Below are 23,524 nucleotides of genomic sequence, written 5' to 3'. Positions count from 1 at the left end.
GACGTGCATTATACAAGTGTGGTCCTCCCTCCTGGGATAGTTACAAAATGACACATTGGTTTCCTTACCCTGTGAGAGTCTATGGACAACATATGACTGCAATCCAAATATCGGTCACACACTAATATCGGTCACATGACTTGAATGTGATTCGTGCCACAAATGCAATAATATTTGTGGCAGGGAAACTAAACCAATGCATGGATCGCTGTCATACCTTGTCCATAGACTTCTTACAGGGTAAGGAAACCAATATGCCTTTTTGTAATTTGGGTGAAGTATCCCTGTAGTTAATCCTTATCTCCATTGACATGTATTCCTAATGTATTACAGTATTATTTGCATGGGATGTGGTTGAGATGTGTATGATACTTTTGGTCATGTACAGTATGTGGACAGCTGCTCGTCGAACATCTCATTCCAAAATCATTGGCATTAATATAGAGTTGGGTTCCCCTTTGCTGCTATAACAGCCTCCACTCTTCTGGGAAGGCTTTCCACTAGATGTTGGAACATTGCTGCGGGGACTTGCTTCCATTCAGCCACAAGAGCATTAGTGAGGTCAGGCACTGATGTTGGGCGATTAGGCCTCGCTCGCAGTCGGTGTTACAATTCATCCCAAAGGTATTCGATTGAGTTGAGGTCAGGGCTCTGTGCAGGCCAGTCAAGTTCTTCCACACCGATCTCGACAAACCATTTCTGTATTGACCTTGCTTTGTGCACAGGGGCATTGTCATGCTGAAACAGCAAAGGGCCTTCCCCAAACTGTTGCCACAAAGTTGGAAGCACAGAGTCATCTAGAATGTTGTTGTTTGCTGTAGAGTTAAGCTTTTCTTTCACTGGAACTAAGGGGCCTAGCTCGAACCATGAAAAACAGCCACAGACCATTATCCCTCCTCCACCAAACTTTACAGTTGACACTTGCATTCGGGCAGGTTGAGTTCTGCTGGCATCCACCAAACCCAGATTTGTCTGTAGGACTGCCAGATGGTGAAGCGTGATTCATCACTCCAGAGAACGCGTTTCCACAGCTCCAGAGTCCAATGGCGGCGAGCTTTACACTAAGCGATCTTAGGCTTGTGTGCGGCTGCTCAGCCATTGAAACCCATTTCATGAAGCTCTCAACTAACAGTTAATTATGTTTACTTTGCTTCCAGAGGCAGTTTGGAACATCGGTAGTGAGTTTTGCAAATGAGGACAGATTATTTTTATGTGCTACGTACTTCAGCACTCGGAGGTCCCATTCTGTGAGCTTCTGTAGTCTACCACTTCACGGCCGAGCCGTTGTTGCTCTTAGAAGTTTCCACTTCACAATAACAGCACTTACAGTTGACCGGTGCAGCTCTAGCAGGGCAGAAATTTGACAAAATGACTTGTTGTATAAGGTGGCATCCTATGACGGTGCCACTTTGAAATTCACTGAGGTCTTCAGTAAGTCCATTCTACTGCCAATGTTTGTCTATGGAGATTGCATGGTTGTGTGCTCGATTGTATACACCTTTAAGCAACAGGTGAGGCTGAAATAGCGTCCACATACTTTTGTATATATAGTGTATCTATAGTATTTTCATACAGCATTATTGTGTGTCCACAAGGAGAGAAGGACGCTCATTTAGACAGTTGTCCCCCTTCCTTCTCTCTTTTAAATACATTTATTGGAAAGGTTAAGGAGAGCCTGGAGGAGACCCGGTGATCCCAATGTGGTTACGCCTAAGGAGTGGGACCTGAACAAGGATTGTCAGTGAAGAATAGGCCTCTTGGCAGGGGACAGACAAGCAGCGATACCCTGTGAACCTGTGGCAAACAGCGGTGATAAAGACGAGAACACATGGAGAAGCATGAGAGTGTTGTTGTGTAAGGTGGGCATAGACGTTTTGCTTCTTCAGCCACGTTTACACCTGGTAGAAACATGCATCCTTTATCCTGATCCACATTCTGATTGAGTCCAAATTTTACGACGGGTGTAGACGATTAAAAGACACATTGTGATCTGAATGTGATCAGATCTTCATGCCCACCTCCAGAGGTAGTCAGGCACTCATTGTCACTGGATATGTAGACGGATCTGGAAAGTAAAACCAAATTTAAATTATCCTTATCCCACATTCTAAAATCCTTGACAGCTGGCACCATTGACTTATGGCACCAATATTTCTTAAAGTAAATAAATATAGATTTAAAAAAAAATAAGAATATCTGTCAAATCATTTGCATCGAGGGAGGTACCAGGAAATCTGGTCACAATGAGTATACAGTGGACATATAAAAGTCACATTTTAACACCACGCACAATCAGAATGTGGACAAAATCAGGACACAGGACCATGTTTAAACAAAGCTTTTGAGCAGTAAGTGATAAAGATGAAGTACCTGTGGGGACTGCCTGAAGCATGGTGTCTGTCGAATCCCCCACAATATCGAATCCCCCACTGCTTGTCACCGCAGGGGTGGCTAACCCTCCTCCTGGAGAACTTTTCAGGTTACTGCTCCAGCCCTGCTAAACACTAACACCTGATTCCACTAATCAACTGCTCATCAGGACCTTGCTTACATATCCTTCCTGCTGGATGTTTGTATGTGCAAACTCGCAGCATTAGCAAAGTACCGCACATAGCCTCCTTAAGCCAATCTGCCCCTTGAGACGTGGTTTCTGTTGGGGCGCGATCTGATGCTCAGGTGTTATGACTGGAGAACTCCCACGCTTGGCCACAACGGTCATCATGCTGCAGTCAGTATCCCACACATAGATCCTGTCAGGTAAAGTGTGTGAGTGAACCTGTGAGTTAACAAGGGGGCAATGAGGTGGCACGAGCTCCCCTCTTTTGTTAACGAGGATGTTAGTTTTTATCGGTTTCATTTGGTCTGTGAAATCGAATGCAGTGGAGGAAATGGCTTTGAAGTGCAGAGTTTAAGAGCACAGACTTCAGGGTGATTGACTGCATTTCCTTTGTAGTTTACCTTGGTTAGGAAATCAACATTGATGGGAGCTAGATTGGCTACTTTCGCCATAGGGATTCTATGGGATTAGGCTTGGAAATCTCAGTTCAGCGATCTTGGAGCTGCATTGACAGAATTCTTTGAGAGATTTCTGATTTGTGAGAGGGCACGATAAGGGATAACTTTTTGGAATGTCAAATGTTTGTGTTTTCAAAATGGTTTTGCATTACGTATCGTGTGTTTCACCCTTCACATAATGGAATTGAATGGATTTCTGTCCAAATAACCTTGGAAACCTTAGTTGAGATGATCTGTTGACAGCTCAATGACAATCCATTTTCAGGTCATTCGTGAAGTATCTGGGGAGAGGAGTGAGATGTGGTTTGGTTCATCTTTACCTCTAGCTAGAATGGGTGAGAAGATGTTCCCTTAAAGTGATTTTTTTTTTTTATCTCCATCATGGCTTGACAAATAGAGCGTGAAAAAATATAGATTGCACTTAAGCATTTGTTTGACATTTTATTAGGAAATCGTAGGACAAAGTTCTGTAGTGTGTACACTTTGTTCACTTAAAGTCTAATGACTTGTATAACAAACATGACTTCAGTTCTCATTCATGAAAAGTTCCCAAACATTTTTCATAGAATCAGTACTAAATGAAATAGACAAGACGTTTGTCCAGTGCATGAACAACCCTATGAAAAAGTAAAGCCTCTGCATTCTTAGAACACATCAAATGTACAGTACACAAATGGACGGTATTGACATTATTGAACATCATAAAGATGAACAGAGAATGGTCCCCCAATACCTGGCCTTTCAAGATGCCTTGACGTGTGATGTTGGTGGCATATATGGAAACACAACAAAGCTACATGTATACTAACTGAGGCAGCAAGTTTAATGATCAGACCATTATAATGAGTGAAACAGCTACACATTCTCATGTTTCTTGCATAGATTGTCAACAGTCCAAAAAAGGATTGTGCCAATGACAAGGCCAAGCTGGCCTGACCCTTAGAACGTTCTGCATACTGATACAGTTTAGTAAAGAGAAAGAAATTGTCTATTGCGCATCATTTTTCCACAATACTTCTTCCAGGCATTTAAACACGATACCCTTTGCTTTACAGTTGGCAATTCATTGTACGGCAATGTAATATAAATTGGACATTTAAGGGCATGTAATGCTACTTTAGTCCAGCTGACCTCAGACACTCAAGAGTATTTATTTTGCAGTAAGTAGACTGTCCAAAGGCCCGTTCGACAGGATTTGATTGTCAATCTTCTCATTTGAGTAAGAATCCAAGCAGCGTGAATTCAGTTAGGCCGCACTGACCTATTCCAATATGGAAACGTAACAATCCACTTCACGCACGGACAAGTCCCGGACCGTTTAGATGCAGAACTATCATCTCAGTGTCTCTCATATTAGGCTATTGGAACTACTCAGTTCTCTTCCGCCCGAAAACGGCGGACATGCTTCTCACGATACCTTTGATCCCAGCTGCCCCCTTCTTGAGCGCCCTCGCCTCTCGGATAAGGTCGAGCAGTTCGTGAAATACCAGCTGTACCCCGTGGTATGTCTCCGCTGCAGAGATCTCGAAAAAGCCACAGTTGGTGGAAAGAGTGAGGAGGCGTCCTTCCTCGCTGGAGACGGTGCGGCGGTGCTGGAGGTCGCGTTTATTCCCTACGATGACGATGGGAGGTGAGCCGGGGAATTTGCTTTTGGCTTGCCGGATGCGCTTCACCTGTTGCCGCACCACGTTGAAGCTGGCACGGTCACATATGCTGTAAACCAGGATGAAACCGTCAGCCCACTGGAGTTGTCTGTCGCTGATGTGTCCCGCGCCCTCATCATTCTAAAACACATGAAGACATAATACATTCCTTTAGTAAACCCTTTAACCTCCTTGTTTAATAAAAAACCTCAAGAATGCCCTGACTGCTGGAGTATCCACTAGTCAAAGTCTTTGTTACCATTATAACGTTATTATAATGTAGCCCAAATGATATACAATGTTTTGCCTCACCTGAGGGCAAAGTGAGTCCCAGATATTAAAGCAGATATCCCGTCCGTCTATTCTGTCAGTATGACTGTAGATGGATTCTGTAAAGGCAAAAAATAACGGACCATTTAGATACTTGGTTTGACCGACTGTAACCTTTTGATTTGAATGCAATTATATCATTACCAATGGATCAAGTCAAAAGACCAGCACTTACCAATATCGCCGTATTCGCCAATAAACCTTCTAGTGAGAAACCGCACCGTGAGAGCTGAGGGCAGAAAATAGAAAATAGCGCAATTGATGAGACATGTTGATCAGTAAATGTATTATCCCTACACAAGGAAAGACATTCTACGTTGCATTTGGCCATCATAACTCGTCTACTTTCAATGATCACATATATGCTCTTCATGGTGCACAAAGACTGTCAATGTCGTGAATAAAACTGCAAAAACATTTCAAGGATTCATTCAAATTATTCTCACCAGATTTACCGACGCTTTCAGCTCCAAGTAGTAAGAAATTAGCCTCAACTTTTTGCTGACTTCCTTCCATTGTTTTGTTGTAGTGGCGTGTGCGGATTTAGTTAGACAACCATTTGTTAAAAGGGTGCAACGTTTTCCGTATCTGTTCAACGTGGAGGATACACTAAGTGTAAAATATATATTGGATTGTGCCGTCTGTCAATTTATAAGGAGTAGGCGGGCCCGGTTCTCTGATGGATAAAACCTACGGGCCAATGAGAGGACTGTGCGCTTGTCAGAGACCAATGCGCTTAATATAGAATTTCGTGCCCAGCGATTAACAATACAGAATTATAGCTGCGGTAAGTAGTTTGCTGCGTTTTTATTTTTGATTGTATATGTGTGTGTGTGTGTGTGTGTGGGGGGGAGGGGTGCTGAAAAAAAGTGTTTGCCTGCACTACATACGCTATATTGATCCGCTAATACAGCACTATTAAAGGCCCAGTGCACTATTTGTGATAAATACAAATTCAGTTTTTTCAGGTGTACTGCAGCCCCACTACACTCCGCTGCTATGTACAGAATAGCATAATTCTCTAAACCTTCAAATGTATCAGTTTGATATTCACAGATGTTGGAGTTCAGTTAAATGGACACAGATTCATATGAAACTATCATCTTGGAAGTAACAGAACACAATTTATAGTCTACACAAAAAAAAACAAGCAAACGCTAAAATAACTTGCAATTAAGTTATCCCACTCTGTACAGTCATAAGATCAAAGACAGGAGGACCTTATATGATGGGTAACCAATGTTTAGCATTCAGTCAATTTACTGATGACCAATGTTTAGCATTCAGTCAATTTACTGGTGACCAATGTTTAGCATTCAGTCAATTTACTGATGACCAATGCCACCCAGTGGTGGTAATATTATGGACATTTTAACTTACCATGGTCCTGTTTGAATAGCGCCCAGTAAGATTTTCACTGAGTTTAGACGTATACAAAAGATGCACACAAAAATGTTTATTGTAAATAGATACGAAATATAAAGATGCACACACACACAAAAACACTTTATCCCCAGTGTTTGTAACCAACTACAGTTGCGGTCAAATAAACACATTTTCAAAAAATGAAATGTTATTTTAGAAACCGAATTTTTAAAGACGAGTGTGGTTCCATTATATTTGGAGGCAACTGTATGTACAAACATGTTCAGCAAGCAATTCAAATCAATACATATAAATACAGGCTTCTTTTCCCTTTCATTAAGTCCCGCGTGAAATGTCTTCGCCTGCATGCTCTACCTCGAGAGGTCTCGGATTCTTCCTCATGGTCACTTTCTCCTTGTCCCCCTCTTGTTCCGCATTCCTCCCCGCCTCCCCTTGGTGGGGATTGACGAGCAGCGAAGGGTGCAGGGTCCCCTCAAACGTTTTGCCCAGCTCCTTCCCAAAAAATGCCTGAAGTCGGTCCACTGACTTGGAATAGTGTGCGAGAGAGAGGGGAAAGAGCAACAGAACCAGATCACTATTGAGGACTAAAGAGAGCAATAGAGTACGGCTTTCCAAATGCAAAGCTCTGACAAATTGTCTCATAATGTAAAGTAAAAGGTAGGAGTTAAGGGATTGACAAAGAAAACAGTCGTCATTTGGAAATGAGGGCCTACATATGGAACTCTAGCCATCATATGCATTTCTCTATAGGAAATCAGGGTGAGCTGAGACATGGACACAGCCATTGTGAGTCTCCTCACCTTCACGCTCTTCAACAGTGTGTGGAGGAGAAGCCAGATATCGGACACAAATTCCGACGGGGTGCAGTAAGGGGGGACCAGTTTCCGTAGCAACCGTCCCCGTATCATGGTGATGTCAATGTAGTGAGAAGACCGGGAAGAGAGCTAAGGAGAGGAAGATAAATCAATACTATTTTTCTCTAGAGTCAAAGCAATACAACTGACTAACATGAAACTGCAATTGTATACAGTATATTCAACACACAGTTGAAAAACATTCATACTTCATTAAAAGGACTCATTTGTCAGCAACTTACATGGTAATAAACATGAAAAGTCTGTGTTGTGACATTTTAATAGATAACACCAGGACAATACTAAGAGGGATGTTGAGGATGTGAAGGTAAATGCAGTAAGTTGCACTTGTCGATTACCTTGGCTGGTCTGTAGAGGACAACCCTGCACTGTCTGCATAAAAGGATGAGTAGTAAGCGCTCACATCTCTGTAGGGTTAACCCCAAAGGGTAAGAGATGGTTTACACACACGGTCCAGCAAATCCACACTGTAGACCAGTGTTACCCCAACTCCAGTCCTCCTGTAGCCCCAACAACACACATTTTGTTGCTGTAGCCCCAGACAAGCAAACCGGATTCAACTTGTCAACTAATCATCAAGCCCTCAATGAGTTGAATCAGGTGAGTTTGTCTGGGGCCACAACAAAAATATGTACTGTTGGGTAACACTGCTTTACAGTACAATAGACAAAACACCTTGAGTGGGCAAACTAACAGAAACAATAGTGATCTAAAAACAGCCAGACTAAAAAAAGCTGGGTTGGAGGAGTCTGGGTTAAAATAAACAACTAAGACCTAGTCATATCAGAAATACATGGCTGACATTTTTACTCTACCCTTGTTTCTTTCAATGAAAAATTATTTCCTGGATCTAAAAATCAGATCATTTCCATTAAAATAGGGTCACGGTCAATAAGTATTAGAAGCAGACACAGTAAACAATACCAGACCTGCGTAGACATGCTGAAACAAAGAACTGGGCATGCACAGTCATGTGTGTACACAGATGCACATATTCAAGTGAAAGATAGCAGACGTGCCCAGACATGCTCTACAAAGTAAAAAGGCTCACCATTTGGTCAGAAGGGCTCATACACAGTTCCCCGTCGGTCCCACTGTAGTCCTGCAGCAACACCAGATCAGAGAGGTCCCGGCACAGCATACACTGCCAGCTCTCACTGGGAGAGCAGCATCACATACATCAGGCCAATACAGAGAGAGAAATCTCAATGCTTTATTTGGGCCCCACAGTGAAACCTCTAATACAGATTCTAATAAGAAACCAATTATTGAAGTAATAAAGAAGTAAAAATATATAAATATACACTGAACAAAAATATTTAAAAAACACAACATGTAAAGTGTTGGTTCCATGTTTCATGAGCTGAAATTTTAAAAAAGATCCCAGAAATGTTCCATAAAGTCAATAAGCTTATTTCTCTCAAATGATGGGCACAAATTTGTTTAACATCCCGTTTAGTGAGCATTTCTCCATTACCAAGATAATCCATCCACCTGCCAGGTGTGGCATATCAAGAAGCTGATTAAACAGCATGGTCATTACACAGGTGCACCTTGTGCTGGGGACAAAAGGCCACTAAAATGTGCAGTTGTGTCAGAACACAATGCTACCGATGTCTCAAGTTGATGGAGCATGCAATTGGCATGCTGGCTGCAGGAATGTCCACCAGAGCTGTTGCCAGATAATTTAATGTTTATGAGGCCAATACGTAAACTTAATAAAGAGCAGTGATACTAGCAAGAGCAGTGTGCGGGTTTCTTTCTTTTTCTCATAATGTTCATTTTTCTACCATAAGCCGCCTCCGTTTTAGAGAAATTGGCAGTAGGTCCAACCGGTCTCACAAATGCAGACCATGTATAATCTGATGAAACGGGTTTGCACAACTGAAGAATTTCTGCACAGAAACTATCGCAGGAAGCTAATCTGTATGCACGTCATCCTCACCAAGGTCTTGAACTGACTGCAGTTTGGAGTCGTAACCGACTTCACTGGGCAAATGCTCACTTTCGATGGCCATTGACACGCTGGAGAAGTATGCTCTTTACGAATAAATCCTGGTTTCAACTGTACCGGCCAGATGGCAGACAGCATCATGTGGGCAAGCAGTTTGCTGATGTCAACAGTGTGAACAGTGCCCCATGGTGGCGGTGGGGTTATGGCATCCAAAGAAAAGTATTAAATATAAAATATATATTGATTTGTTTGAGATTCTTCAAAGTAACCACTCTTTGCCTTTGACAGCTTTGCATACTCTTGGCATTCTCTCAACCAGCTTCATGAGGTAGTCACCTTGAATGCAATTCAATTAACAGGTGTGCCTTGTTCAAAGTCAATTTGTGGAATTTCTTTCCCTCTTAATGCATTTGAGCCAATCAGTTGTGGTATATAGAAGATAGCCCTATTTGGTAAAAGACCAAGTCCATATTATGGCAAGAATAGCTCAAATAAGCAAATAAGCATTACTTTAAGACATGAAGGTCAGTCAATCCAGAAATTGTCCAGAACTTTGAAGTGCAGCCGCACAAACAATCAAGTATGATGATGAAACTGGTTCTCATGAGGACCGCCACAGGAAAGGAAGACCCAGAGTTACCTCTGCTGCAGAGGATAAGTTCACTAGAGTTACCAGCCTCAGAAATTGCAGCCCAAATAAATGCTTCACAGAGTTCAAGTAACAGACACATCTCAACAACTGTTCAGAGGAGACTGCGTAAATCAGGCCTTCATGGTCGAATTGCTGCAAATAACTAACTACTTAAGGACACCAATAAGAAGAAGAGACTTGTTTGGGCCAAGAAACACGAGCAATAGACATTAGACCGGTGGAAATCTGTCCTTTGGTCTGATGAATCCAAATGTGACATTTTTGGTTCCAACTGCCGTGTCTTTGTGAAACACAGTAGGTGAACGGATGATCTCCGCATGTGTGGTTCCCAACATGAAGCATGGAGGTGGTTAGATGGTGTGGGGTACTTTGCTGGTGACACTGTCTGATTTATTTAGAATTTAAGGCACACAACCAGCATGGCTACCACAACATTCTGCAGCGATACGCCATCCCATCTGGTTTGGGCTTAGTGGGACTATCATTTGTTTTTCAACAGGACAATGACCCAAAACACACCTCCAGGCTGTGTAAGGGCTATTTGACAAAGGAGAGTGATGGAGTGCTGCATCACATGACCTGGCCTCCACAATCACACAACCTCAACCCAATTGAGATGGTTAGGGATGAGTTGGACCGCAGAGTGAAGGAAAAGCAGCCAACACGTGCTCAGCATATGTGGGAACTCCAAGACGGTTGGAAAAGCATTCCTCGTGAAGCTGGTTGAGAGAATGCCAAGAGTGTGTAAAGCCGTCAAAGGCAAAGGGTGGCTACTTTGAAGAAAGTCAAATGTAAAATATTTTTTTGATTTGTTTAACACTTTTTTGGTTACGATATGATTCCATGTGTTATTGCATAGCTTCAATGTGTTCACCATTATTCTACAATGTATAAAATAGTAAAAATAAAGAAAAACGCTTGAATGAGTAGGTATCCAAACTTGACTGGTTTTTAAATCACTGCTCATTCAGAATGCAATTAAGTTGTTTAATTAAACAAGCTTACGTTGATAAGGAATAGATGGGTGGAATGTGACACTCCCTGTGGAAGCGCCGTCCACACACGACACACAGGGTGAGATTCCCTGACATCCTACATGCTGTGCAATGTTTCCTCCTGGCCAGGAGGGGGCGTAGCTGGTGGGTGCTCCTCAGACTGTCTGGGCTCGACATGGAGGAGCAAGGAGACTCTGGTTGCTGGAAGATGTGTAAACCAGTGTCAGCAAGAAAATGTGATATTAACACACATTCAAACCAACACTGGGAAAGTTGGCCTTACCGGCGCATCCGTCTGGATCACCTGAACGACCGTTTGCTGCCCTTTGACCCCTGGGACGAGGCGGAAGCGGGCTGGAGGGACGCTAACATGGGCGTCAAGGATGGGCATCCAAAGCAAAGACACCTGCGGAAATCTACAGAGAGCCATGCACTGAGGTTAAACCCACAATATGATATATGCATGCATGTACAAACTCAATTAAGCTACACACCATCACACTGAAGTAATTCATGCCCAAAATAATGATCTGTGCTGTTTTTCTGGTTGACAAATGTTATAATAAGGATAGAAAGATTGTCACCTGCTATTAAGCCCAACAGACGCCTGGCACCCAGTCTCTTCAATACTGTCAGCAGCACTGACATCAAAATCAGCCATATTGTCATCTTCCTCCTGTATGACAGCAAGAGAAATGGTTTACATTTTACTGTTGTGTTGGGAAAGACTGAGACAGCCATAGCGCTCAGATGAAATAAAAATAAATCATATTAGCCATTAAAATGCTTCAAATGAAATTGTTTAAATACACTCCGACACCATTACACTCTACACCAACAAGAGTTTATACGAAAATAAATGGATAAAAAATATTTCCAATTTTGTTTGGTATGAAGGGCAAGAGACTGCAGAAAGACTGTACAGGCTGGAGTTAGTTATGATTCAGGGCATTAACTAGATAGATCTGGACTAAAAGCAAAACACTTACCACTATCGGAGAGCAGAAATCATTGCTGAGGTCAAGGGTGAGGTCAAGTTCAACTTCCTGAGTGCAGCTGGGGACACTGACCACATTGACAGTGTCATTTGGGGATACCTCATTGGTGGTTGACATGTCTGTCTGAATAATCTCTGCGCTGTCAGTTAGGGCTTGGTCCCTCTGCAGAGTCGCAGTCTGCACAATGCCGGTAAGGACAGTTTCACTGTGGACTGGTTCCATCTGCACAGTGTCTGTCTGGACTGCATAAACTGGTTCAGTCAGGACAGGGTCTGTCTGCACGGTTTCAGTCTCATTGAAGTTTGACTGGACAATTTCATTCTGCAGGGTTTCTGCCCTGGCAGAGTCCGTCTGCACCGTTCCAATGAAGGCAGAGTCCGTCTGCACCGTTCCAATGAAGGCAGAGTCCGTCTGCACCGTTCCAATGAAGGCAGAGTCCGTCTGCACCGTTCCAATGAAGGCAGAGTCCGTCTGCACCGTTCCAATGAAGGCAGAGTCCGTCTGCACCGTTCCAATGAAGGCAGAGTCCGTCTGCACCGTTCCAATGAAGGCAGAGTCCGTCTGCACCGTTCCAATGAAGGCAGAGTCCGTCTGCACCGTTCCAATGAAGGCAGAGTCCGTCTGCACCGTTCCAATGAAGGCAGAGTCCGTCTGCACCGTTTCAGGCTGGTTTCCAGTCCGGGAAAAATCCCTTTGCACAATTTCAGTCACATTAACACTTTTTGTGTGGACAGGGTCAGTCTCAGTAGGTAGTGTGTCAGGCAAAACCAAGTATGGGGGGACAGCCCTTACACATCCAAAGCTGGGGGGAGTGTTCACAGTACCAGGAAAAAGAGTGGCATTAGCTGGTGACATGCCCCAAGTGACAGAGTTCCCGGTGACAGGGAGTGTGAAGGGAGCTAAAACCACCTGATTGGCCGTCTTGACACTCCTGCCAACAACCAAATGTGATTGGCGGCTGCCTGAAGCCTTAGTAGCTTCTTGTCTGTACACTGGAGCCGTTGCATTCTGGTCCGTAATGTTGGGTGTAGCTTCTCTTTCTATGACAACGGTAGCAGCCACGTCCCCAGCCTGCTTTTCAGCACCTATAGGGGGAACCCTCTCACAGGAGGAGTCCGCTGGTACCTTCAAGGGCTGCAAACAACTTCGTTTAATTTGAGAACCCACATTTTCATCCCCTGCTTTCCTTTTGACATGAAAGGCCCGGGAAACAAGTTCCCCCATCAGGTCAGACTTTGAGGAGCCACCCTGATACCCGTGATATGGGACAAGGGTGTCCAGTGCAATCCCTGATAATGACGAGCAGTCATTGTTTTCCGTGTTTACAGCACATCGCTGGGGACCTGTTGCATTCACAGCAGACGTAGAGAACAAGGACAGAGGGCTGTCAGAGCGGGAAGAGGATAGTGCCTGTAAAGAGGGTCCGCGAGAGTCAGGGGAAAAGTGGTAAAATGACAGTCTCTCTGGTTCATGTGGATAGGGGGAGGACCGGGGGCAAGAAAGCGAGCGCATTAGTGTTGGTTGACATTGGGAGAGGGGAGCATTTCCCGCTGACATACTGGAGGTTTCCTGGGATGAAGGTGACAATGTTGAGGATGCTCTGCTGTTTCTCTGCTGTTCCAGAGAACATTTGGGAGGCTTGATTTGAATGGGACAAACCAGAGTCTTTCTCAGGTTTAGTCGAGCAAACGGAACCTCCTTAGTCACAATTTCCCCTGAACGAAAACAGAATGACATACACATTAACTAAGAGTGCAACTTCCACCATCTTCTACTATTTTTCTCTAAGCTGTAACAAAATCTTTCTGGCAGCATCAAGCCAACAAAAAAGTAATATCACTGCATAGAGATGTCATTATTCATAAGTCCGACAAATCTAGACGCATCAAAAATCACACTGCTTTGATACGTACCAAAACATCCAAGGGTTTGGTGGATGTCCTGGCCACAGTGGAGCTTCAGCTCCTTCATTGTAGACACTGTGCTGGGGTTTTTGCCTAGAACGCCTTGCAGCTCAGAGTGGATCTAAAAGGGGAAAGAAGAGGATGGTAGGAAACAAGATGGTGAGACAACTTGAGCACTGGTGGGTCAAGAAAGGCAAGATTCATTTTTATGTACCGTAAAAACTTCAACTAAACGCAGTCTCCCTTTTAATAGCTGGCATCGGCACATATTTCGGCAAATAAACACCTGTTTCAAATAAACACTTTATTTTTTATTTTTAACAAGGTTGCCACGGACACAGCTGATATTCCCAGTAATGTGCATTAAAACTTGTTGTTTTATTTCTGTCATCGTTGCTAGCCATGGCGCCATGAAGCCCAAAACTGAGGGTGTATGATAGGCAGCCTAGTCTTTGCAAGTCTGATTCGCGATGGATTTGTAATTAGAATGTTTATACTGGTCACAATAGACAGTATGGTTGTCTTTTCCATATTTTATTGAGCAAAAGCTGTGTGCATTAAGGAAATAGACGCCTGGCTCAAATACTGAAGATGCCCGTCTTTAATAATCGAATAATGTTCAGTGAAGCAAATAAATGCTGGGCTATTAATTGAAGTTTTACGGTAACAGATCAGGGCAGTAGCATGTATTCGCTCTAATGTTACCTATATATTTACAGATTGTTTCTTCAGTGTAATTCTAAGTTACATTTGATCTTAGATTGGACTTTTTATCTACCCATCTTTTGCAGGATAGCAGGGAGGTGCGATCCTCACTCTTCAGGGCTTTCTCCGTGAAGGCCAGCACATATGTCTGCCTCTCTCCCAGCTTCCTAAGATGGGCCTGTCTCTCTGTGACACACTCACTCTCCTTCCAACAGTGATCCTAGGCAACAAACAATGAGACAATTCCCAATCATTCAAATATAGAGTGCAGCATCAAGTTATCTACACAGCTGGCTGGACTCTGTGGACAAAACAGCGATTTTTCATTGGCAGGACTGGGTTGACTCAGGGAATTAAGTTGACTTGCAAGTTGCATGAGCAGTAACCTCATCTGAGACCTGAAGATACCTGGGCTTTAGCTCAGCAGTCTAAACATCATCTTCAGTCCCTCAGACTAATTTGGTCTTCAACTTGGTTGGTTCAGCAGTGAGAAAGTATGAACAAAATACAAACTGGTAAAAGAAAAGTGCTTTACTGGTAAAGCATGTGGGTAGGGTTGCTATCTCCATACTAAAGCTAATTCGGCTTTGAGGTTTATAATTAACACCTAATTCTGAATTGTTGTCGAATGAACAAAAATGTTTAGAATATTTCTCCTATAGCTGCCGTTTCCATTACACGTCTTTTTTTGGGGGCAACGTTGCTTTTGTCGAATTAACCTGCATCAATGGAAACATGCCTACTGACAAGAGAAATTATGTCCAATGCACAGCCTAACATGGTGAGGCCCCTCAAGAGCAATTAGCAAAGCAAATGGTCCATCACAATGCATTGCATTTTTGACATCTGTGATTTACATAACATTTACATTTTAGTCATGCTGGGAGGTGCTGTGGGATTATTTAAGATACTCTTTGAAAATGTAGGGTTTCAGATGTTTTCGGAAGATGGGCAGGGAATCTGCTGTCCTAGCTTCAGGGAGAAGCTGGTTCCACTATTGGAGTATGAGGACAGAAGAGTTTTGACTGGGCTGAGCGTGAACCACCCTTCCGTATGGGTGGAAGGGCCAAGAGACCAGATTCCGCCAATCTGATGTGTGTGAAATGTTACCTGCATTTCCCTGGAAAGCTGCATGGCCCTCTTCACTAGGACACTCCAGATGCCCTTGAGGATATCCTTGACCTCTGTCCTCACACTCTCCTGCAGATCCTCCAAGTCAGACAGCCTGGGGGCAAAGTTGACACAGCTAGCTATGACATTTATTCATTCTTTCATGAGACTAAATGACCACAAATGAACCGATCAACAATGACAGACCCAGTGAGACTTGGATACTGTCTTTGATACAGCAGACTCCTGAACAATTGGTGTGCCGCCATCATCATTTTCATTCACGCACACCCAGACACAAACGCGTTAACTGACCGTCCATCCAGGTCCTGTAGGTTCTGTTGCACAGTCCCTCTCTGCATCCTCGCAGTCTCGATTAGATACTGTAAGCATTTCCTCTGCTCTTGTAAAGCGTCCTGGGCAAACTGGTACCTAGAGGAAATAAACAGAAATGACAGAAAGAGAGAACATCAAGTAGTAAGTAGCAAGGTAAGGCATGAGGGAACTGATGGCATCTATGGTCTCCATATGTATATTTAGAATGCCGCAGGAAGAGATGGCTGACGTTTTACGGGCTCCTAACCAATTGTGCGACTTGTTTTGTACATAATGTTTTTGCCACCGTCTCTTATGACCGAAAAGAGCTTCTGGATAGAAGGACAGCGATTACTCACCTCACACTGGAAGATTTTTTCTTTAATGAGTCAGGCGCAAATAATTTAATTCTGACAAGGACCAAATCCCCGTCAATCGCATGAAGAAGAGACAGAGATAACGGGGACGTCGGTCGGGGTGCCTTGTAAGGATCCGACGGTGAGTGGGTAATCTGCCTATATCATCAGTCCTATTAGGCAACGTGAAATCATTGAATAACAAACTGGATGAGCTCCGATCAAGACTATCCTATCAAACGGTCATTCAAAACTGTAATATCTTATGTTTCACCGAGTCGTGGCTGAACGACGACATGGATAACATACAGCTGGCAGGGTTTTCTGTGCATCGGCAAGATAGAACAGCCACCTCTGGTAAGACAAGGGGTGGCGGTCTGTGTATATTTGTAAACAGCAGCCGGTGCACGAAATCTAATATTAAGGAAGTTTCAAGGTTTTGCTTGCCTGAGGTAGAGTACCTTATGATAAACTGTAGACCACACTATCTACCAAGAGAGTTTATCTATATTTTTCGTAGCCCTCTATTTACCACCACAAACCGATGCTAGCACTAAGACCGCACTCAATCAACCTTAAGGCCATAAGCAAACAAGAAAATGCTCATCTAGAGGCGGCGCTCCTAGTGGCCGGGGACTTTAATCCATTTCTACCAGCATGTGCAACCAGAGGGGGGATAAAAAAATAAAAACTCTTGACCACCTTTACTCCACACAGAGACATACAAAGCTCTCCCTCACTCCCAATTTGGAAAATTAATTCATATTTCTATCCTCCTGATTCCTGCTTACAAGTAAAAACTAAAGCAGGAAGTACCAGTGACTCAATCAATACTGAACTGATTAGATAACGCAGATGCTAAGCTACAGTACTGTTTCGCTAGCAGACTGGAATATGTTCCGGGATTCTTCCGATGGCTTTGAGGAGTACACTACATCAGTCACTGGCTTCAACAATAAGTGCATCGATGACGTCGTCCTCACAGTGACCGTACGTACATACCCCAACCAGAAGCCATGGATTACAGGTAACATCCGCACTGAGCTAAAGGCTAGAGCTTCCTGCTATGCCCTCCGATGAACCATCAAACAGGCAAAGTGTCAATACAGGACTTACATTGAATCGTACCACACAGGCTCCGATGATCATGTGGCAGGGCTTCCAAACTATTATGTGCTACAAAGGGAAGCACAGCTGCAAGCTGCCCAGTGACACGAGACTACCAGATGAGCTAAATTACTTCTATGCTCGCTTCGAGGCAAGCAACATTGAAGCATGGATGAGAGCCCCAGCTGTTCCGGACAAATGTGTGATCACGCTCTCCGTAGCTGATGTGAGTAAGACCTTTAAACAGGTCAACATTCACAAGGCCGCAGGGACAGACGGATTACCAGGACGTGTACTCCGAGCATGCGCTAACCACCTGGCAAGTGTCTTCAGACATTTTCAACCTGTCCCTGACGAAGTCTGTAATACCACCATGTTTCAAGCAGACCGCCATAGTGCCTGTGCCCAAGAACACTAAGGTAACCTGCCTAAATTACTTCCGACCCGTAGCACTCACGTCTGTAGCGATGAAGTGCTTTGAAAGGCTGGTCATGGCTCACAACACCATTATCCCAAAAACCCTAGACGCACTCCAATTTGCATACCACCCCAACAGATCCACACATTACGCAATCTCTATTGCATTCCATACTGCCCTTTCTCACCTGGACAAAAGGAACACCTACGTGAGTATGCTATTCATTGACTACAGCTCAGCGTTCAACACTATAGTGCCTTCAAAGCTAAACACTATGCTAAGGACCCTGGGACTAAACACCTCCCTCTGCAACTGGATCCTGGACTTTGATGGGCCGCCTCCAGGTGGTAAGAGTAGGTAACAACAAATCTGCCACGCTGATCCTCAACACAGGGGCCACTCAGGGGTGCGTGCTCAGTCCCCTCCTGTACTCCCTGTTCACATATGACTGCATGGCAAAGCACGACTCCAACACCATCATTAAGTTTGCCGACGATACAACAGTGTTAGGCCTGATCATCGACACTGATGAGACAGCCTATAGGGAGGAGGTCAGAGACCTGGCAGTGTGGTTCCAGGATAATAACCTCTCCTGTTATCAAGACAAAGGAGATGATCATGGACTACAGGAAAAGGAGGGCCGAGTACGTCCCCATTCTCATCGACGGGGCTGTAGTGGAGCAGGTTGAGAGCTTCAAGTTCCTTGGTGTCCACATCACCAACGAACTATCATGGTCCAAACACACCAAGACATGGCACGACAACACCTATTCCCCCTCAGGAGACTGAAAAGATTTGGCATGGTTCTTCAGATCCTCAAAAAGTTCTATAGCTGCATGGCAACTGCTCGGCAACTGCTCGGCCTTCGACCGCAAGGCACTAGAGAGTAGTGCGTACAGCCCAGTACATCACTGGGGCCAAGCTTCCTGGCATCCAGGACCTCTATAACAGGCGTTGTCAGCGTTGTCTGGAGGAAACCTGGCACCATCCCTTCGGTGAAGCATGGCAGTGGTAGCATCATGCTGTGGGGATGTTTTTCAGCAGCAGGGACTGGGAAACTAGTCAGGATCGAGGGAAAGATGAACAGAGCAAAGTACAGAGAGATCCTTGATGAAAACCTGCGCCAGAGCGCTCAGGACATCAGACTGGGGCGAAGGTTCACCTTCCAACAGGACAACAACCCTAAACACACAGCCAAGACAACGCAGGAGTGGCTTCGGGATAATGTCCTTGAGTGGCCTAGCCAGAGCCCGGACTTGAACCCAATCAAAAATCTCAAACATCTCATCACCTGAAAATAGCTGTGCAGCGATGCTCCCCCTTCAACCTGAAAGAGCGTGAGAGGATCTGCAGAGAAGATTGTGAGAAACTCCCCAAATACAGGTGTGCCAAGCTTGTAGCGTCATACCCAAGAAGACGAGGTTGTAATCGCTGCCAAAGGTGCTACAACAAAGTACTGACTAAAGGGTCTGAATACTTATGTAAATGTGATTAGTTTAATTTTTATTACATTTGCAAAAATTTCTAAACCTGTTTTTGCTTTGTCATTATGGGGTATTGTGAGTAGATTGAGGGGGGAAAAAATACATTATCCATTTTAGAATAAGGCTGTAACGTAACAAAATTAGGAAAAGGTCAGGGGGTCTGAATACATTGTGAATGCACTGTAGCTCCATTCCCTGTATATAGCTCCATTCCTGTGTATTATACTGTTGGGAAGGGCTCGTAAGCAAGCATTTCATGATAAAGTCTACACCTGTTGTATTCGGCGCATGTGACAAACACAATTTTATTTGGAGGTGCTTGAGGGAAATCTTACTTGTGCTCCTTGTGGAAGGTTAGCTGACAATCACGGCAAGTCAGCTGATCACAAGTCACACAGAAAAGCTTCATCTGCTCTCTCTTATGGATGGGACACAATGCCGTCCTGCTGAAACCTGGAGATCGAACATTTCACGCCATCACTGACAGCTAAGAAATATCCAACTGCGGGCGTTAACACTGCCTTGAATAAGGTGTTCCATTGGATTAAAAAGTTTAATTGGCCAGTGCTAAATGTTTGTGGTCATAGCCTGGTCTGACATAATGGCAGAAGGTTGTACCTGGAGGTAATTGGGGTAGGACATTATGGTTGCGTGTTAACTTCACCCTCTTGTGGGCTGCCACACAGTCAGAACAGAACGGTTCGCCACATTCTACACACCAGCCACAGACCACAGGCTCATCACAACCCCCACACTGAAAGAGAGGGGTATCATATCAGCTTTCATTCCATTCATAGCCAACAATACATTGAGTGATACATATTATTTTGTTCACTGTCATTCACAGCAGCAACTGTCATTCACAGCAGCACCCATCCATTACCTACCCAGGGTTTTGAATCAGTGGTGAAGCTAGGGAGGAAAGGATTGTCAATGATTTCGGAAGAAGTGTATTGCCTTCCACAGACCGGACATTCTAGGAGAAAATGGAAGTGATATTCAATTCACAGGATGGACAGGAATGCTTATCTGCAATCACTTTGTCATGTCTTGAACAGACTTACACGTTTACCACAGAAATGGTTTGATTAGTCCATGTGTGGCATATTTTAATTATTGGACAGACTGTGAATCAGACTGGTCAGAGACTGAATCTGATCCGTGGTCAAGTCTCTTCAGCCTAGTTATACTAAATGCAACCTAATCACTCAAATTCTTAATAGTTTCTAAATAGTGTGACATCTTTCAACATGGCTCACCTGTCTTGAAATCACTTAGGGGAACACACTCCCGACACACAGAATGTAGGCATGGTAGGAGTTGAGGATTTCTGTCAGGCTTCAATTCCATACAACACAAACCACAAACATCGAGGGGCCACAGTGGTCGCACGGTTACAGGCGCGGTTGTCCCCCTGTCAGCTCTCGGAGATACCATTTCACCAAACGATTATAAACCGTCTACCCGGGTAATCACCATGAAACAAAAAGGTGGGTTATTAAAAGTGAAATGCGTACAATGACACTAAGCATTCACCTGGGGTCACACTGGCACAGTTCGTTTATTTTTAGCATATTGAGGTAACGTTAAATGGTTTATGGCCACGTTTTATGACTTGAGATAGTGAGACTAGCTAGTAACGTTTGTAGCAAGGACGTCAAATCAATTTCCACGCGACACTTGGCTAGTTAATGACGAGCCACTTAAAGTCTAGTCATTCGGCTTTAACTTACATTAAAACGATTGTATTAAAATTAGCCAGCGGTAACCAGCTTGCCTCAGACTCCAACAAACATGTTATGTGGCGCAAAGGCAGAAAAATAAAAACGTCTGTTCTTTCTGTGGCGTTATTGAGACTCTCAATTACCGAATCCCAAATCGAAGGGGCAATCTGCAGTTCAAACAATAACGAATCAACCCCGCCACTATTTCGGTAAACAACTGCGGGATGGGGCTGAACAAAATTCATAGACAGAACTGTGTATGCAAGGCCTGACCATCTATTATATACAATTTTATTTTAAACCATGTTTTGAGTCTATACAGTGTTAGTTTACAATTACAAAGGAGTACAACAAGTGTATACTTTGGGTTCTGATGGGGTTGGACAGTTGAACTAAGATCATGAGGAACAATGGCTATATATTGTAATGACCTGACTAGATCATAAATGAACAATTGTCCAGACAGAGGCTTGAGTTTGCGAATTGACGGTTTATTAAACCAACTTTACACAGGCTACTGTTTGGGCCGTAGCACACGCCAAATAAATGGAATATAACCCACAAGCCAATCATGACCTTCTCTTGTGAAGCCCAGACGTAAGATAGAGAACAAAGGCTGAACCTGGTCTTAACTTCCAATGCTCCATCCCCCTGCCCAACCCCCCTCCACGCCACTCCGCCAACCGCCAGGATGCCCGGCATCAGAACATTCCAGGAATTCCCGTGATTGGCAGATAGCAGGTTGATTGACATGTCGGACCCCGCGAACACTGGGTACTGGTCAGTACAACACAACCACCTACTAGCCTAACACATAACACACAGCTGTCTGTGCGGGTCGCTACAATATCATGAAATTAAAAGTCCATAAATATACATAGCAATCACAAATTTCCCCTTTAAAGACAGAGCAACAACATGAGAGGGTTGTGTGGAAAGGCACCAGGCAGGCTACATCTAGGGACTTTTTCCATCCTCTCTCCTCCATCCTCTCTCCTCCATGACCCTTAAACCGATAAAAGGTCAATGCGTTAGTAGGCAAACGGATGTGTCTATTCCTTCGATAGCCACATTTCGAGGATGAATCTGCCACAGACACTTTGTATCAGCTTTTTTCTGTCGGAGGAGATAAGCATGCACACATTTAAAAACATTATGCAACTTATCGTTTTATCTACCATGTTTTTTCACAACAAACTTCATTTATGCATTTATTTTGGGATCCACCCATATAAATGTCATTTGCCTGATGAGGTGCGAGTGGACACGCAACCAAAATGTGTAAGCATGAACAAAGTCTTTGGCCTACGGATGGTGAAATTATTATACATTTTTCGATTAATACTGTAATAATTGTAAGTACAGGCAATGAAATGTGTAATTGAGCATGATTTATTTGATTAATACTGTCATGTTTTCAATTAAATTCAATCTAAGTGAAGTGAGCACATGGAATGCAAATTGTTAAACATTTTATGAAGCATTTTGTGTTGCATGGTAAGAATATGACTGACTTATTTGTCCTGCTAAATGGCTCCTTTTTCATCTGATTAAGTTATAAGTTAGCATACCATCATCTTAGTACATAAAACACAACAGTATGCGGACGTCTTTGCACTCTCTACATAAAGGCTTCCACCCTTTGGCCCGTTAATGTAATACAGCCTTCAGTCAACAAACGCACTGCTAAGCTGGAGCTGAAACCCTTCAAAGTGTTCTTTTCAGCTCTCCCTCACATCACTGGTCACCACAGTAGTCCTGATGTCTGAAGCGATGGCCTCGCTGTCCATCAGTGGGTAATATAAGCCTCAGTCCTCTACCCTTACCCTCTAAGCACAGACCCTTGTCCTCCAACAAGTCTCTGGGAAATCACACCTCTGACACTAATATGGTTTGTGCTCCCACCTCTTCTGCCACTCCCTCCATCCCAACTGTGCTCTTTAGCCAGTCTTCGGGGGGGAACAGGCACTAAGAACAGTTGCTCCTCCTGCTGCTGGCTGTCCGCTGGCTCTGCTTCTATGCAGTTCAGGTCTGTTCAGGAGTAGCCCCTGCTGGGAGGCTGGGCCAGGCTGCAGAAACTGAACCCGGCTGTGGGTATCCTGCAGTGCTGTTCTGCCCGAGGGCTGTGCCTGTATCTGCTGCAGGTCCACCTGTGATTGTGTTTGCAACAGGGGGATGGACAGCTGAGGGTTGCAGTGAAGTTCCATGCCAGCTTTCACCCCTTTCTCAGGTGGCAGCGCTACCTTGACTACCAGCACATCTCCACCACTCTCAGATGCGCCACAGTGACAGTAGTAGCTTCATTTCAAAATTAGGATTAAGGGGTCAGACTGCAACTCTAACCATCAATACATAAATAGCTCAAAAGGTGAACTAGTGGCTAGTCCTAACCACCCCGCTACTAAGGCTGACATTTTTCCAGTGGCAACTAGGCACTAGAGATACACTACATGGTCAAAAGTATGTGGACACCTGGTCGTTGAAAATCTCATCCCAAAATCATGGGCATTAATATGGAGTTGTTCCCACCTTAGCTGCTATAACAGCCTCCAC

At 44.0% G+C, this 23,524-nt stretch overlaps 2 protein-coding genes across 3 annotated transcripts; both read right to left on the bottom strand.

Moving 5' to 3' along the window:
- Positions 1–3,443: 3,443 nt before the first annotated feature.
- LOC129830558 (ras-related and estrogen-regulated growth inhibitor-like protein) lies at positions 3,444–5,596 on the bottom strand. The gene is made up of 4 exons (XM_055893129.1): positions 5,435–5,596; positions 5,164–5,217; positions 4,971–5,047; positions 3,444–4,799 (listed from the first exon to the last, which is right to left on the bottom strand). The coding sequence occupies exons 1-4, from the start codon at positions 5,502–5,504 to the stop codon at positions 4,383–4,385; spliced, it is 618 nt and encodes a 205-aa protein (XP_055749104.1). The 5' UTR covers positions 5,505–5,596; the 3' UTR covers positions 3,444–4,382.
- Positions 5,597–6,436: 840 nt separating this feature from the next.
- Positions 6,437–21,099, bottom strand: LOC129831153 (uncharacterized). Of its 2 annotated transcripts, XM_055894232.1 has the most exons (17): positions 20,981–21,098; positions 20,507–20,707; positions 20,135–20,223; positions 19,866–20,001; positions 19,583–19,700; positions 15,883–15,999; positions 15,568–15,682; positions 14,531–14,677; positions 13,762–13,873; positions 11,840–13,563; positions 11,435–11,526; positions 11,134–11,266; positions 10,861–11,051; positions 8,301–8,406; positions 7,588–7,656; positions 7,175–7,318; positions 6,437–6,899 (listed from the first exon to the last, which is right to left on the bottom strand). In XM_055894232.1, exons 2-17 carry the CDS (start codon positions 20,682–20,684, stop codon positions 6,690–6,692), a joined length of 3,681 nt encoding a protein of 1,226 aa, XP_055750207.1. In that variant the 5' UTR covers positions 20,685–20,707; positions 20,981–21,098; the 3' UTR covers positions 6,437–6,689. The 2 variants fall into 2 exon arrangements, with proteins under 2 accessions (XP_055750207.1, XP_055750208.1); XM_055894233.1 differs by lacking the exon at positions 7,588–7,656 and having other exon boundaries at positions 20,981–21,099.
- Between the last annotated feature and the right edge of the window lie 2,425 nt (positions 21,100–23,524).

The sequence above is a fragment of the Salvelinus fontinalis genome, chromosome 32 (assembly GCF_029448725.1).
Source record: "Salvelinus fontinalis isolate EN_2023a chromosome 32, ASM2944872v1, whole genome shotgun sequence".
Classification (NCBI taxonomy): Eukaryota; Metazoa; Chordata; class Actinopteri; order Salmoniformes; family Salmonidae; genus Salvelinus; species Salvelinus fontinalis.
Note: the sequence above shows the minus strand (reverse complement) of the source record. Positions and strands in the feature narration are given on the sequence as shown.

Excerpts from the sequence above, each read along its gene's own strand:
- LOC129830558 (XM_055893129.1), bottom strand. The coding sequence starts at position 5,504 with ATGGAAGGAAGTCAGCAAAAAGTTGAGGCTAATTTCTTACTACTTGGA. Across the intron at positions 5,218-5,434 it reads TGAAAGCGTCGGTAAATCTG|CTCTCACGGTGCGGTTTCTC; the intron begins GTGAGAATAATT and ends TTCTGCCCTCAG. Across the intron at positions 5,048-5,163 it reads TGGCGAATACGGCGATATTG|AATCCATCTACAGTCATACT; the intron begins GTAAGTGCTGGT and ends TTGCCTTTACAG.
- LOC129831153 (XM_055894232.1), bottom strand. The coding sequence starts at position 20,684 with ATGGTATCTCCGAGAGCTGACAGGGGGACAACCGCGCCTGTAACCGTG. Across the intron at positions 11,527-11,839 it reads ATTTCTGCTCTCCGATAGTG|GAGGAAGATGACAATATGGC; the intron begins GTAAGTGTTTTG and ends GCTGTCATACAG. Across the intron at positions 7,319-7,587 it reads TCCTCTACAGACCAGCCAAG|CTCTCTTCCCGGTCTTCTCA; the intron begins GTAATCGACAAG and ends TCCTCTCCTTAG.